At 48.8% G+C, this 13,713-nt stretch overlaps 2 protein-coding genes across 3 annotated transcripts in view; both read right to left on the reverse strand.

Moving 5' to 3' along the window:
• The window catches only part of LOC309352805 (B-cell differentiation antigen CD72-like), a 27,642-nt gene extending 24,137 nt beyond the window's left edge, over positions 1-3,505 (reverse strand). The window contains exons 1-4 of one of the 2 annotated variants that reach the window (XM_081881648.1): positions 3,404-3,505; positions 3,172-3,317; positions 2,995-3,084; positions 143-232 (exon numbers count right to left, since the gene is read on the reverse strand). In XM_081881648.1, coding sequence (XP_081737774.1) covers positions 143-232; positions 2,995-3,084; positions 3,172-3,241 — 250 coding nt within the window. In that variant the 5' untranslated portion in view covers positions 3,242-3,317; positions 3,404-3,505. Of the gene's footprint in view, positions 1-142; positions 233-2,994; positions 3,085-3,171 lie in introns of both variants that reach the window. The other variant, XM_081881649.1, reaches the window with a different exon arrangement.
• A 2,196-nt stretch (positions 3,506-5,701) lies between these two features.
• Positions 5,702-13,360, reverse strand: LOC309352778 (B-cell differentiation antigen CD72-like). Its single transcript, XM_081881600.1, is given in 7 exon segments — positions 5,702-6,859; positions 7,677-7,759; positions 8,648-8,741; positions 8,743-8,833; positions 11,341-11,643; positions 12,340-12,429; positions 12,891-13,360. Coding segments are annotated over 7 exon segments (1,227 nt in total). The 5' UTR covers positions 13,333-13,360; the 3' UTR covers positions 5,702-6,735.
• Positions 13,361-13,713: the final 353 nt, after the last annotated feature.

A 13,713-nucleotide genomic window follows, 5' to 3' on the forward strand; every position in this document is an offset into this window, starting at 1 on the left:
ATGCCTGCGACACTTATTATATTTTATTTATTAAATTTATATGCTGCCCTTTATCAAAAGATCTCAGGGTGGTTCACAGACATTTTCCCCCTCCCCCTTTTATCAGCTCAATGGGCTTGGGCAGGGGGCACCCGCTACTCACATCGGACCCCCAGTCCTATGGCGGTGGAAAGAAGGAAGAGGCAGGCGGCCAACAATGCCAGGATGGTGTACCAAGTCCGACGGTCCGACTCTGGAAGAGAAACTCAGTGGGGTCAGTTTGGGGTTCCTGTGGAATGGGGTCAACCCTCAAAGGAAGCCAGATCCTGGAGGGAGGGCTGTGTGGAGACAGGGAGCTGAAGGCAGCCCCAATTCCCTGTCAGGGCCCAGCAGGCTTTGCTGCAATCGTGGCCAATCGTATGCATAGGCATTTGTGGGGGAAGGAGCAGGCTCCTTTGGGGTCCTCTCTCCTCTTGTTCGGCGAGGGGGCCCCCTCTCATGCAGAGCCCAACACCCCAAGATGAGGAGAGCCACTGTCCCAAGTCAGACTGGTGGAATGGCTGCGGAAACCCCAAGATTCCCCCCGGATTTATATTCTGCATAGTTGAAAAGGGTCCAGTGATAATTTGAGTAAAAAGTTCATGAAATTAAAGCCTCTTTGGGAGCCCTTCTTCAGTCTGAAAATCTGGAGGTACATAATCTCAGGATGAAAAACATTCTAAACACAGAAAAACCCAGGATGGGCAGCCTGTTCATGACCCCAGAACAGTTTGGAGGTGCCTGTTGTCTCCTTTCTGGAAGGCCCTGAACCCCAAAGACTCCCCTTAAATGGGCTAGGAATTTCCCCAGTCCTAAAACTGCCTGGTTTGTTGGTGATCGTGATGCTGTAAGTTTTACTTACCGAGTGCCAACCAGCTTTCAAAAAGGAAAAACCAGGACACACCAAAAGTTGTTGAACTTTTTTTTAGGAAGACCCCAAACCTGTTGAGTTCTATTTTTAACTACGGATCATTATGGCAACCCTGATTTTAAATGCCCCTATTACAGTATATGTAGGCTATAGATGCTGTGAGCTATTGCTAATAGCAATGCTCTTAACTTTCAACAACAAGTTTGCTGCTTTCCTTCTAAGTCACCCGACTGCCCCCTTTAACTCTAAACTGAGGCTTTGTCCTTCCATCTCTGAACTGAGGGAGTGGGGGGGGGGGTCAGCCAATTACACTGATTAGTGAAAGCTGAACCGTTTGTATCATGTGTAACCTTTTGGACATTTTACTTGTTCCACTTCGTGAGTTAAATAGTCTGCAATGGTCTCCAATCCTTTGTGCTTCTGGCCAAGTAGATCCTGAGGGTCCTAAGCCCATCAGGGTTATGAAGAGGAGACTCGGTGCCTTGAGTTTGTTCTTGTTCATGATGACAGTGAAGTTCCCAGTGAGGTTGTCAGAGCCTGTGCAACCCCATCTTTTTGTGAAATGGCCAGGACATCAATGCATAGTAGTGTCTTTTCAGGCACTATAACCCAAGCAGGATGCGGTCAAACTCTGCCTTCCTCAAAGCAGCTCAACATTGAAGGGTAGTTAGGAGAGAACAACGTTTTCTTTCTTTTCATCCCACTGTTTCTTGCAGCAGTGGAGATGGAAGTTGCTTTCCTGAGGGTGGGAATATTGAGCAACTGCCATTAACAGGACTCCTGAATCCTCTCTGTGGCCTTTAGTGGAGGGTGAATGGGTGTAGGGGATAGAGAAGCTAAGATAGAAATGTGGGGCTAAATAATTTTTAAAAAAAAAACAGGGCGTGGGGCCGCCCAGTTGTCTTCTTGCACGGAGCCCATTTCCTTTGTTCTCCTAATAGCTGCTCACCCAGGCGATCCCTTGACACCGGAAGCTAGCCTGGCTTATAGCTTAACAACTGCCTACACCCTTCCTTCCACAAACTCATAACAATATTAAGCAGTAGAAACTGCTCAAGGAGGGCCCCAATCCAGCAAGGAGGAAAAGAAGCAAAGATATAATTAGGTGCACAGTTTATGAGCTTCCTGGGCAGCGAGTGTCACTGTTTCTTTGCACAGCGCCTGCCGAATAGTAGTGGGAGCTCAGTTGGCAGAGCCTGAGGCTCTTAACCTCACCATCATGGGTTCAAGCCCCACACTGGGTGAAAGATTCCTCCATTGCAGGGAGTTGGCCATCTGTAGGGGATTCTTTAATCGTGATGCCTGCATTGCCTGTTTGAGGTTTGCTGTGACTCCCTTTATTAAGGGCTTTGAGAAACAAAAGACCATTAAGAACCATACATAGAATTCTTTGGTTCAAGTCACAAATTCACCTGAGGTTCTTTTGAGCACTTAAATTGTCCTACCTAAGATGTGATGTTTCAGTACAGGGTAGTATTATTGACCTATATTAATGGGCTCCTTGCCGTGAGTGCAGAGGATGAGGAAGATAAGAAACCAATGGTTTTTTTTAAAAAAGAGAAGCCTACATTTTCAGACAATTTCTGAGAAATGTGTGTATTATTTTTTTAAAAAACAACAACAACAAACTTGTGCAAAACACCTGAAAGAGCCCTTTGGGGTTGATGGAGCTTTTTGCTTCAGTGGGAGAAGCCCAGCCTCTGTCAGTTCTGTGGCTGCAAGGCCCCCAGTTGTAATCAAAGGGGTCCTCTTTTGAAAGAGAAACAGGGTCCTTACCTTTCAGAAGTGAGTGAGGGACCTTTCAGAGAAGACCCCACTGTATTCCTAAAAGACTGGAATAATTTTTAACATACTGAAAAGACCACTGTAAACAGTTAAAACCATTGGCAAGGATGCAATGACACTTATAATGTGAAATGAACTTTGGAAACTATGAATATGCAACAGATAGATAACAAAAAAAAGATGCAGAAAAAGAAAACATTTTCTTTGGAAATGGAAGCCATGGAGGGAGGGGAGGAAGTCCAAAGGTTCAAAAGAACCTTATAATGTATAAATTTATGTAAAACCAATATATATATAAAAAGGACCTGGCCGACACTCACCTTTCGTGCCCTCGGTGGGGGTGGGAGTCCTCTTCTCCTGGCAGGGGGGTCCCTGGACGTTCTCATAGGTCAGCTCTCCCTCGCTGGGGTCTGGAAGAGGAGCCGAGGGGTGAGGCATGGGGGGAGGACCCGGAGGGGACCCTGGTGAGGGGATCGGGGCCAGTTGGCTCTGTGTACCTTTCTCCTGGCTCTTCTCCGGAGGGGTCCTCACAAAGCGCAGGTCAGCGTAGGTCACACCCTGTGACATCCTGGGGGGGGGGTCCTGTCTCACCTGGACTAGTGGCAATGAGAGACTGGGATGGGGGGGGGAGCTCCTGGGCTCTCTGCAGAAAAAAGAGGAAAGTGGTGGCAAATTAGAGAAAGTGAAATGTGAGAGACTTCCTGCAGTGTATGAAAATAAAAGTCCTACCTTCCTTCTCCCCTGCAATCTCCTCAAGGGACCCAGGCCAGCTGCATGGCCCCCTCGGCGCACAGCGGCGCATCAAAGCATGGCTTCCTCTTTCCCCTTTGCTCCTTCTCGCAATCGGGCAAGTCAGCGTCACAGGCCGACGGAAGGGGCTTCCCCTGCAGGGTGTGTTGCCCCGTCAGCAGAACCTGGACATCCCCACTGCTGCCCCCCTGCGGATCCAGGCCCCCTCCCCTCCCGGACCAGTGAATTAGTCTGAGGCCCAAAGATGAATCATAGAATCATAGACTTGTTGGCTTGGAAGGGAGCCCAAGGATCATCTAGTCTGACCCCCAGCAATGCAGGCACCACAGCCACCCACCTTCTGTTTAAAAACCTCCTTTTCTGTCCTAGGAACCCATTGCTTCGGGTCCCCCCCTCCAGGGCAGCAGGAAACAAGCTTGTTCCCTCTTCCATGTGACAGCCCTTTAGATATTTAGAGACGTCTTTCATATCTCCTCTCAGTCTCCTCTTTTCCAGGCTAAGCAGACCGAGCTCCTTCAACCGTTCCTCATCAGGCTTGGTTTCCAGACCCGTGATCCTCTTGGTTGCCTCCTCTGCACACCTCCCAGCTTGTCCTTATTCTCCTTAAACTGGGATGCCCAGGACTGCAGGCGGGGTCTCACCAAGGCAGGAGACAGCGGTACTGTTACTTACTTGGATCAGGACACAAGACTTCTGTGGATGTGGCCGAGTGTAGCATTAGCCTTTCCCCCCTGCTGCTGCTTCATCCTACTGTTGAGGTGCTAGGGAAGGGGTAGGACCTCTGGTGGGGGACGTATCCTGCTCCTTCTGGGATCGTTTGAGCACCTTTGGTCCCCACCCTGCACTCTGCTCTAGAAGAGTGGCTCTTACCTGTGGCTCCTAGAAGCTGGCAGCAGGTGGCAGTGGCTACACCCCAGGAATGGTTTCCAGCAGCCAGCTAAACAAGGTGAGGGAAGCTTGTTAGAATTCCTGTTCCATGATTGCAGTCATGGGATTGTTGTCTACCACATGACGGTGTATGTTTTGACACCACAAAGTGGGAAGTGACAGAGACAGGATGTTTGTGTTCTTGTGTTCCATGAAGTGGGACTATTGTCCTTTGTTCTTTCTCTTTGCTGTCTGATGCCAGAGAGAGAGGGAGCCATCTTGCAGTGCTCTGTGTGTGTTTATATGTAAATAAAGTAGATTAGCCAATATGCTGAGTTGCTGAGGTCTGTCACACATGATGCACAAACTCTGCGGATCCCTAAGTGTGCCAGTGTCGGTTGGCATCAGTTGCTGTGATGTTTGGGCAGAAGAAAGCTTTTGAAGCTCCCGAAAGAAAGACCAGGAGGGAGAGAACATGCCAGTCGGGCATGTGTCTCTGCCAGGGTCCTACTCGAGTGTAGGCCGAACTCCTAACAGAGCTGATGGGTCTCAAACCCATGAGGAGTTAGGGACTGCATATGACTTACCCTGGTCTGAATACAGATTGGATTCTTGTCTCATTACACATGCTAAAGCTATTTTGGGGTGTTTGCATAGTATCCCTTGCTTTTTCCAAGAGGACTAATTGCAGTCATGTTAACAGCAGTCAAAAGGTTGACCATACCCACTGAATCTATCACCCATCTCCAACTACCCTTCTGAGAAAAACCCCACCCCACCCTCTCACTATATATAAGGGTCTGGTGACTTCTGTTTCAGTGTATCTCAAGAAGTGTGCATGCACACAAAAGCTCATACCAAGAACAAACTTAGTTGGTTTCTAAGGGGCTACTAGAGATGCAGGTGGCGCTGTGGGTTAAACCACAGAGCCTAGGACTTGCTGATCAGAAGGTTGGCGGTTCAAATCCCCGTGACGTGGTGAGGTCCGGCGGGAAGGTAAATGGCATTTCTGTGCGCTGCTCTGGTTTACCAGAAGCGGCTTAGTCATGCTGGCCACATGACCCGGAAGCTGTATGCCAGCTCCCTCAGCCTATAGAGCGAAATGAGCACTGCAACCCCAGAGTCGGTCATGACTGGACCTAATGGTCAGGGGTCCCTTTAACTTTACCTTTACTTGAATTGAATACCACCCTATTATGGTTCAGTGTTGCATGAAGTGTGTGTGTGTGTGTGTGTGTGTGTGTGTGTGTGTGTGTCAGAGAGAGAGAGAGAGAGAGAGAAGGGTGGGTGGGTGGGGAGCTTGTGTCCACTGATTTGTTACAGCATTTCTCCAAGGAGAGTGACCAGCCATGAGCTCACACTCAGTTCCAATTTTATCTTTATTATTACTAGTATTAGTATTGATATAATCTTTATAATTATAAATAAAATTTGTTATATGGTTGCCTGAAAGTAATATTTTCCTGAGTGGTCTTACAAAGTAAAAAGCAAAAACAACAAACCATAATACAATATCAGAAACACAAAATGCAATAATTTGAAGAATGAAATGAAAGAAAAAGAGCAAGACTTTCCTGCGAATAGAGAGAGAATAAAGCCATTTGCCAGCTCACCATAAACCACCCTTTCCTTTCGTGTGTTCCAGATCCAATACAGTGGTACCTCGGGTTAAGAACTGAATTTGTTCCGGAGGTCTGTTCTCAACCTGAAACTGTTCTTAACCTGAAGCACCACGTTAGCTAATGGGGTCTCCTGCTACTGCTGTGTGATTTCTGTTCTCATCCTGAAGCAAAGTTCTTAACCCGAGGTCCTATTTCTGGGTTAGCGGAGTCTGTAGCCTGAAGCGTCTGTAACCCAAGGTACCACTGTAAATGGCTTTGGCAGTGGCCCTCTAGAGGCTGTGTCACCTTGGAAATGTTCCCCTGACCGTCCGGCCTCGGCTGGTGGTGACACACTTTTTAGACATGCATCATTTTGCAGCACAGTAATTCATCTTTACTAGCAAACCGGAAGGTGTGTATCCACAACAGTGACCAGAAGAGGAATGACCGCTGGGAGGAGCAAAGAGAGAAGGAACGCCCTGGTGTATCTGCAGTAACACAACCAGGCACCTTCCTCTGCCCCAGCTGCAGCAAAACATGTCTCTCCCTTATTGGGGTCTACAGCCACAGCTTCTTCTTCTTTTTTGGCGTTGCCAACACAGTTGGGAACTGTAGCCCTGTGAAGGGGGTCTCTCCACACCCCTAACAAACTATGGTTCGCAGGATTCGTGGATGGGGGGACCATGGCTGTTACAAGTAGCACAAGACACACATTCAGTGTATGTAGTAGAAAAGTTAGGCCTGATGGCAGGAAGGGGGTTCATTGCTGGGAAAAGGAGAAGGCCTTGCCTGTCGGGGGTCTTTGGACATATTTTGGCCCTACTGAGCTCACACTGGCTGTGGTTATTGAGCGTTCTTCTCACAGATGTATCTTTTTTTTGTTGAACAGTGACACCATTGCAGGGCTCTGTTGCTCATTTGAAGGCAGTTGCCACTAGAACCGCTACAAGTCCAAATACTTTCAGCTCTAGAAAGACAAAGATGACAGTCAAGGCACAAAGCTCCAATCCCTCCTCACCATTCATCGTTATCTGAGTTTCTGGGCTTCAGCTCTCCCACCAACCCTGTCCATCATCCATGCTGACTGAGGATGATGGAAGTACAGCTCCAAAAAGCTCACCTGAGGTCACTGTGACGTCAGCAGGTGGTGGTGGGGGGCACCGGTCAAATTTGGCCTAATCCAGTCCCTCAGCCAGATCCACTCTCACACGCACTGCCCAATTTACATGCCAGATCAGGGCAAGGGAGGGGGGCAAATCTAGCCCAGCATTCTGGTCTCACAGTGGCCCATCGGATGACCCCAACGGGACACTCCAAAGCAAGGCTCCCCTCATGTGGTTCCAGCCCCTGGAATTCAGAGACCGTGGAGGCAGAGCAGAGCCTTCAGGGTCACTTGGACTGATTTCGTATCTGAATTATTGCTTTGCTCCCAAATTATTGTCCTGGAAAGGTTGTGTTCTGAATAGGTAGGCTGGACACACTTTTGGGGGAAAAATAAGACTTTCCAGAAAACCTCAGAAATGTTTCAGTTTCTCCTGGGATACCAATGGAAACAATTCCACAGAAAGCCCAGTTTTGCCCAGTGAGCAAATGTCAGCCTGGGTTTTCTGCAGAATTGTTTCCATTGGTAAAGAGCGTGTTTCTGTGGGGAGGAGCCCTAAAAGAAGGGGAAAGGCTGCAGGGTGCAGATGCGGGGGGGGGGCTGACGGGGGGAACTCTGCTCTGTTCAGCCCAAGCAAATCTGACTTGATGGGTAGCAAAGGGACAGTCTCTATTCCACTTACTGTCCAAAGTCCGAACCATCAACCCATTTCCAAAAGCTTTTGAAAGAGCTCCGGCTTTTAAGTCCAATCCAGTATTGAGTTCTCTAGGAGAAAGAATAAAATATTAAGAGGGAAAGACCTCCTTCCCAATGGATCTCTCCTTCCTCCCTTTTTAAGAGGCTCATATATGCAGAACCAATACAGTTACTAATAGTCCCCAGGACACCCGTCCCAGAATCCTCCACGACACCCCTTCCCAGCTCTGGGACTGAGACTGGAGAGTTGGCTGATCTTATCTGCAGCCAAGGTATAGTGTTGCATCTCTGAGCCCCAATCTCTGAGCGGTGTGAGATCCCAAGGGTTCCAGGCGCTCACCCGGGCTTTGTGTCTCCTTTTGGAAATGAGGCACAGAGGAGACTGTGATGTCTTTATGACATATGGTCTATTTGCAGTGCACATTTATGCAACCTGAGCCTGTGGTGGAGGGGTTCACAGCATCAACACCCCCAAAGTGTCTTGTTTCTCCCCACAGCTGCCTTGGATTCCTTTGTGCCCGGCCTCTCTGACTTTCTCTGAATTTAGAGGAGTCTAGCACCCCTGACATTCCCTGGTCAGTATACAAACATTCCCTGGTCAGTATACAAAGTCTCCCAAATATATACCTCCCCTTCCCCCAGAAGTTCAAAAGTACACAATTCAGCGAGGAATGGCCCACTGGAGGTTATGTATATGGAGCAAAAATGCTCACAGCTTCTTCTGTGCACATTCTTCTTCACAATCTACATAGGGGGCTAGAGTGACCCACTGAATCCCCACCAGTTCTATGGTGTTTCTTTGGCAAGTGCACTGAGAAATCAAGGGGTTATGTCTTCCCCCTTGCTCCCTGTCCTGGTGGATATTTCTTCATGATCTGCTAGACTCTGGACTTGATTCCCCAGCACCAGCAGCCCCATTCCCTAAAGTCCGAGGCATTTGCACCCCAAAGTTATTACCTTATCAATGAATGTGGCACCCCATAGCTGTTTTGCACTCCAGGGCTTTAAAACAAGAAGCTGAGATGACAAGCAGCTGAGATGACATGGTCTCACAGGCTTCCTCGCTTTCCTCCCAAGTCTTCATTTCCTGTGAAATCCACAGGCATTTCCACCTGAAGAGATTCCATCCACGGGGACAACAGCCTAAGAAAGGCAAGAGAAGGTCAAAGGAAGGCATTGAGCTGAAAGCCACGTGGTCTCAGGCCGGCTTAGGGTGGGACCCAGATGGCACCCAGCTGGGACCCAGTGGAGCCAAGGCCTCAGGCTGATGCAGGGAGAGAACCCTTTTCACACACATTCCCAGACAGAAACAAGCCTATATTTCTAATTCAGGCAAAGTGGGAAATGGGGTGAGCTGACCATGTTCAAGGAGGGCATCTCTCTTCTCAGACTGACTTCTCAGCCACCCTAACTCTAACTCCTAACTCCTCTCCTTGGGTTCCCATTGGTTATTTATTTTCCAATTAGTTAACCCTTTCCTTATGAACCCAGTATGAAGTCACACACCTAGGAGGGCAAACGCCGCAGTTCTGCCCCCAAGCACCGCTTGTGTTCGGCGCCACTGCGGCGTTTGCCCTCCTAGGTGTGTGACTTCATACTGGGTTCATAAGGAAAGGGTTAACTAATTGGAAAATAAATAACCAATGGGAACCCAAGGAGAGGAGTTAGGAGTTAGAGTTAGGGTGGCTGAGAAGTCAGTCTGAGAAGAGAGAGAGAGGGTAAGTCTGTGGGTTGGGCTAGTCTGATGTGAGAGAGGGAGAGAATTTGTTAAGTCAAACAGTTGAGATAATCAGTCAGGAAGGTGTTAGGAAGGTATAGGCTCGTAAAGAAACTAAAGTTAAGATACTGACAGGAATATTTTCTGAGAAACCATAAACCTGTTAATGTTTATAAAATAAACTTGTTTATTTGGTTCAATTTTAAAAACTGTCTGGACTCAGTGTGTACCCAAGAGTAACGGGTTGGTGGCAGCGGGGAAGCGAGCACAGTGGTGGCCCAGGGATCAATAGACCGTTCAACGTCCGGGGACCCTGTGGGATCGCCACAGCCACTTCATCAGAAGACTGAGAGCTGTGAAAGGACCTTTCCCTGATACCCTCTGGCAAGAGGGCAGAGGGACCGGCTCTTCCTAGCCACCAACTCCTTGCACTCGAGTAGCACAAAAGGAAAGCGCAATGAACAAAAAGCTGAGACTTCCGGCATGTAGTGCCCTGAAAGAGAACATAATGAAAATGATCTATAGGTGGTACATGACCCCAGTCAAGCTTGCAAAGATATATCATTTGCCCAATAACAATTGCTGGAAGTGTAATGAATGTGAAGGAACTTTTTATCACCTTTGGTGGACCTGCCCAAAGATTAAGGCCTACTGGGAAATGATCTATAATGAAATTAAGAAAATCCTTAAGTGGACATTTGTAAAGAAACCGGAGGCTTTTCTCTTGGGCATGGTCGGCCAATTGGTACCAAAGAAAGATAGGACCTTTTTTATGTACGCAACAACAGCAGCAAGAATCCTTTTGGCGAAGTATTGGAAGACTAAAGAACTACCTACTCTGGAAGAATGGCAGACCAAGGTGACTGAATTTATGGGACTGGCAGAGATGACCGGCAGAATCCGTGACCAGAAGAAAGAGACAGTGGAGGAGGACTGGAAAAAATTTAAAATCTATCTTAAAAATTGTTGTAAAATTTCGGAATGTTAAGATGTCAGGGGATTGGACACTAAGAATTACAGCTATAAATCGAAATTTATAAAGCAGAAACTCTTTTTAAAGAGAATTAAATATAAAAATGGGATGAAGAATTGCTAAAAATTTTGAAATTTGGATGCAGTGAAGGGGAGGTTTGGGGAAGTCGCATTATGTTTGTTTTGTTTTTTCTTTATGTTGTAAAATCAATAAAAATTATTATAAAAAAAAAAACAAAAAGCTGAGACTTCTTTGGCCTGGAGGGAGGTAGCTGAGATAACCTTCCTTCCTTCCTTCCTTCCTTCCTTCCTTCCTTCCTTCCTTCCTTCCTTCCTTCCTTCCTTCCTTCCTGTTATATTTCCCCCAGATGCTTCGCTCTAACTGGGAGGAAGCATTGCGACTTGCATTCTTCTGCACATAATGGAGTTGCAGCCAAAGCGTACAGAGTGTCGCTTGGTCCTCCTCGTGGGTTTTTGAGATTTTTTTAAACCCTGCCCTTCTTCTAAGGAACTCAAGGCTGCGCCATATGGTCCTTTCTATCCTGCCATGGGCATAGTTGCCCCCCTAGATAAAGTGCAGTGGTACCTTGGAAGTCGAACGGAATGCGTTCCAGAAGTCCATTCAACTTCCAAAACATTTGAAAACCAAATTGCGGCTTCTGATCTACTATTTAATGATCTACTATCATTAAAGGAAAACTGGATGGAGAAGGATGATGGAAGTAAAATGTAGGCCAGGCTTGGAGCTCTTGCCAGAGCAGATATGAGCTTCTCAGCCAAGTCCACCACCGCAGGGGAAGGGGATGCAGGGACACATGGGGTGTCCTGCCAGCCTTGCCATAATAATAATAATTATTATTATTATTATTATTATTATTATTATTATTATTATTTATACCCTGCCTATCTGGCTGGGTTTCCCCAGCCTCTCTGGGCAGCTCTGGGTTAGGGTTAGGCATACCAATGTTTTGGCAATATTTGGTGTCCTCTATACTCTTCATGGTCTGGTCCAGAAGCTGCTGAACTGCATCCTTCTCCTTCTGCATGAGCCTCAGGCTCTGGTTGGCTTGCCTCAGCTGCTCCTGCGTCCTGTTCCCAGCAGCCAGGCAGCTCCGGAGGGTCCGGCTGGTGGAGTGGAGCTCCTCCTGGGCCTCTTCCAGCTGGGCCTGGGTCTGGGCCAGGCTGCCCTCCTGGGAGCCCATTCTCCGTGCCAGGGCGCTGCCATCTTCAGTCACCTTATGCAGCTGCTGTGAGACCTGCCAGTCTGCAGAGCACAAGCAGGGGCGACATGAGAGGAGGAGGAGGAGGAGGAGGGACCTTCAGGTGCCAGGAAAGAGCATGGCAGAGGGGAGCCAGCCTCTGTTGGATGGGGGGGGGGCACACAGGCTGGCTTGGCCCAATGGAACAGCTGCTCAGAGATATGCAAACAAGGGCTATGCATGTCTTATGTATTATACAGACATTTCCTACATCAGGGGAGACGATAAGGTGTGCTCCCGATGTTGTGGGGCTCCAGCTCCCCTTGACCCTGGCCATGCTGGCCAGGGCTGATGGGAACTGGAGTCTATTATTATTATTATTATTATTATTATTATTATTATTATTATTTACACCCTGCCCATCTGGCTGGGTTTTCCCAGCCACTCTGGGTAGCTCCCGACAAAATATTAGAAGCACAATGAAACATCAAACATTAAAAGCTTCCCTAAAGAGGGCTGCCTTCAGATGTCTTGCTAAAGTCAGATAGTTGTTTATTTCCTTGACATCAGATGGGTGGGCGTTCCACAGGGCAGGTGCCACCACCAAGAAGGCCCTCTGCCTGGAGGGTGCCAGGCTCTTGTCTCTGAGCCCAGGCTCCAGGGAAAGCTCTGCATCAAACGGCTGAAACATCCAAGGGTGCTTTCCCCCCTCCCCCATTTATCAGCTCAATGGGCTTGGGCAGGGGGCACCCGCTACTCACATCGGACCCCCAGTCCTATGGCGGCAGTGAGAAGGAAGAGGCAAGTGGCCAACAATGCCAGGATGGCGTACCAGGTCCGACGGCCTGACTCTGGAAGAGAAACTCAGTGGGGTCAGTTTGGGGTTCCTGTGGAATGGGGTCAACCCTCAAAGGAAGCCAGATCCTGGAGGGAGGGCTGTGCGGAGACAGGGAGCTGAAGGCAGCCCCAATTCCCTGTCAGGCCCAAGCTTCTTAGTTGCATTCGTGGCCAATCTCATTTGTGGGGAAGGAACAGACTGGCCCCTCCTCTGGAGCAGTGGCGTAGCGTGGGGGGTGCAGGGGGGGCCGGCCCCACCGGGCACAACATCTGGGGTTAGGGCAAATCCACGGGTTAGGGGGTGCAAATCCACGGGTTAGGGGGCGCAAATTACTTGCCTTGCCCCGGGTGCTGACAACCCACGCTACGCCACTGCTCTGGAGAGATAAGTAATGTCCAAAGTTCCCCCAGTCCTCCTCCTCTTCCTCATTGCAGGTGGAGGATCCAGGTGGGTTAAGAGCTGGCTGGCACTCACCTTTTGTGCCCTCTGTGGCAGTGTGATTCCTCTCCCCCTGGCAGGGGGGTCCCTGGACGTTCTCATAGGTCAGCTCTCCCTCACTGGGGTCTGGAAGAGGAGCCGAGGGGTCAGTCATGGAGGGGGGCATCTGGATCTGGTCCACTTGGCTCCATGTGCCTTTCTCCTGGCTCCTCTCTGGAGGGGTCTTCACGAACTGCAGGTCAGCGTAGGTCACATCCTGTGCCATCCTGGGGTGGGGGGAGGCCCTGCTGTGCCTGAACTGATGGCAAAGGGAGAGACCTGGCTGGCTGGTTGCTCCTGGGCTGTCTTCAGAAGAGATGAAATTGATGGCAAGCGAAAGAAACTGAAATCTGACAGGGTCCGTCAACCAACCACAAGCACCAGACTTCCTACAGCACTTGGTGTCTCGTCTATTTGGCATGCAAAGTCCAAGTCTCATGCAAGCCTGTCAAGGGACCCAAGGCATGCCCCCCCCCCCCCCCCGCACAGCAGAGCAGCAGAGCATTGCAGAGAATGTGAGGCTTCCTCTTTCTCAGCTGCTTCCTTCCCCAGTTGGTTGCATTTGGTGGTGGTGCTTTTGTACAGAGCGATATTTCAAGCCCTGGGCATCTGTCAGGGGTGCTTTAGGTGCAATTCCTGCATTGTAGGGGCTGGACTACATGATTCTTGGGGTCCCTTCCAATTCTGAAATTCTATGTTTCCTATGATAGTAGCTATATGGTATTATTATTAATTCAACTTATTAGGGTGTGATTAACTTGGCTGGGAAAGAGGGAAATGTAAATGTCTCTTTTGTGACACTCCATGGGTGTTTGGTGGA

The sequence above is a fragment of the Podarcis erhardii genome (genome assembly GCF_964252035.2).
Source record: "Podarcis erhardii genome assembly, chromosome: 11".
Taxonomy (NCBI): Eukaryota; Metazoa; Chordata; class Lepidosauria; order Squamata; family Lacertidae; genus Podarcis; species Podarcis erhardii.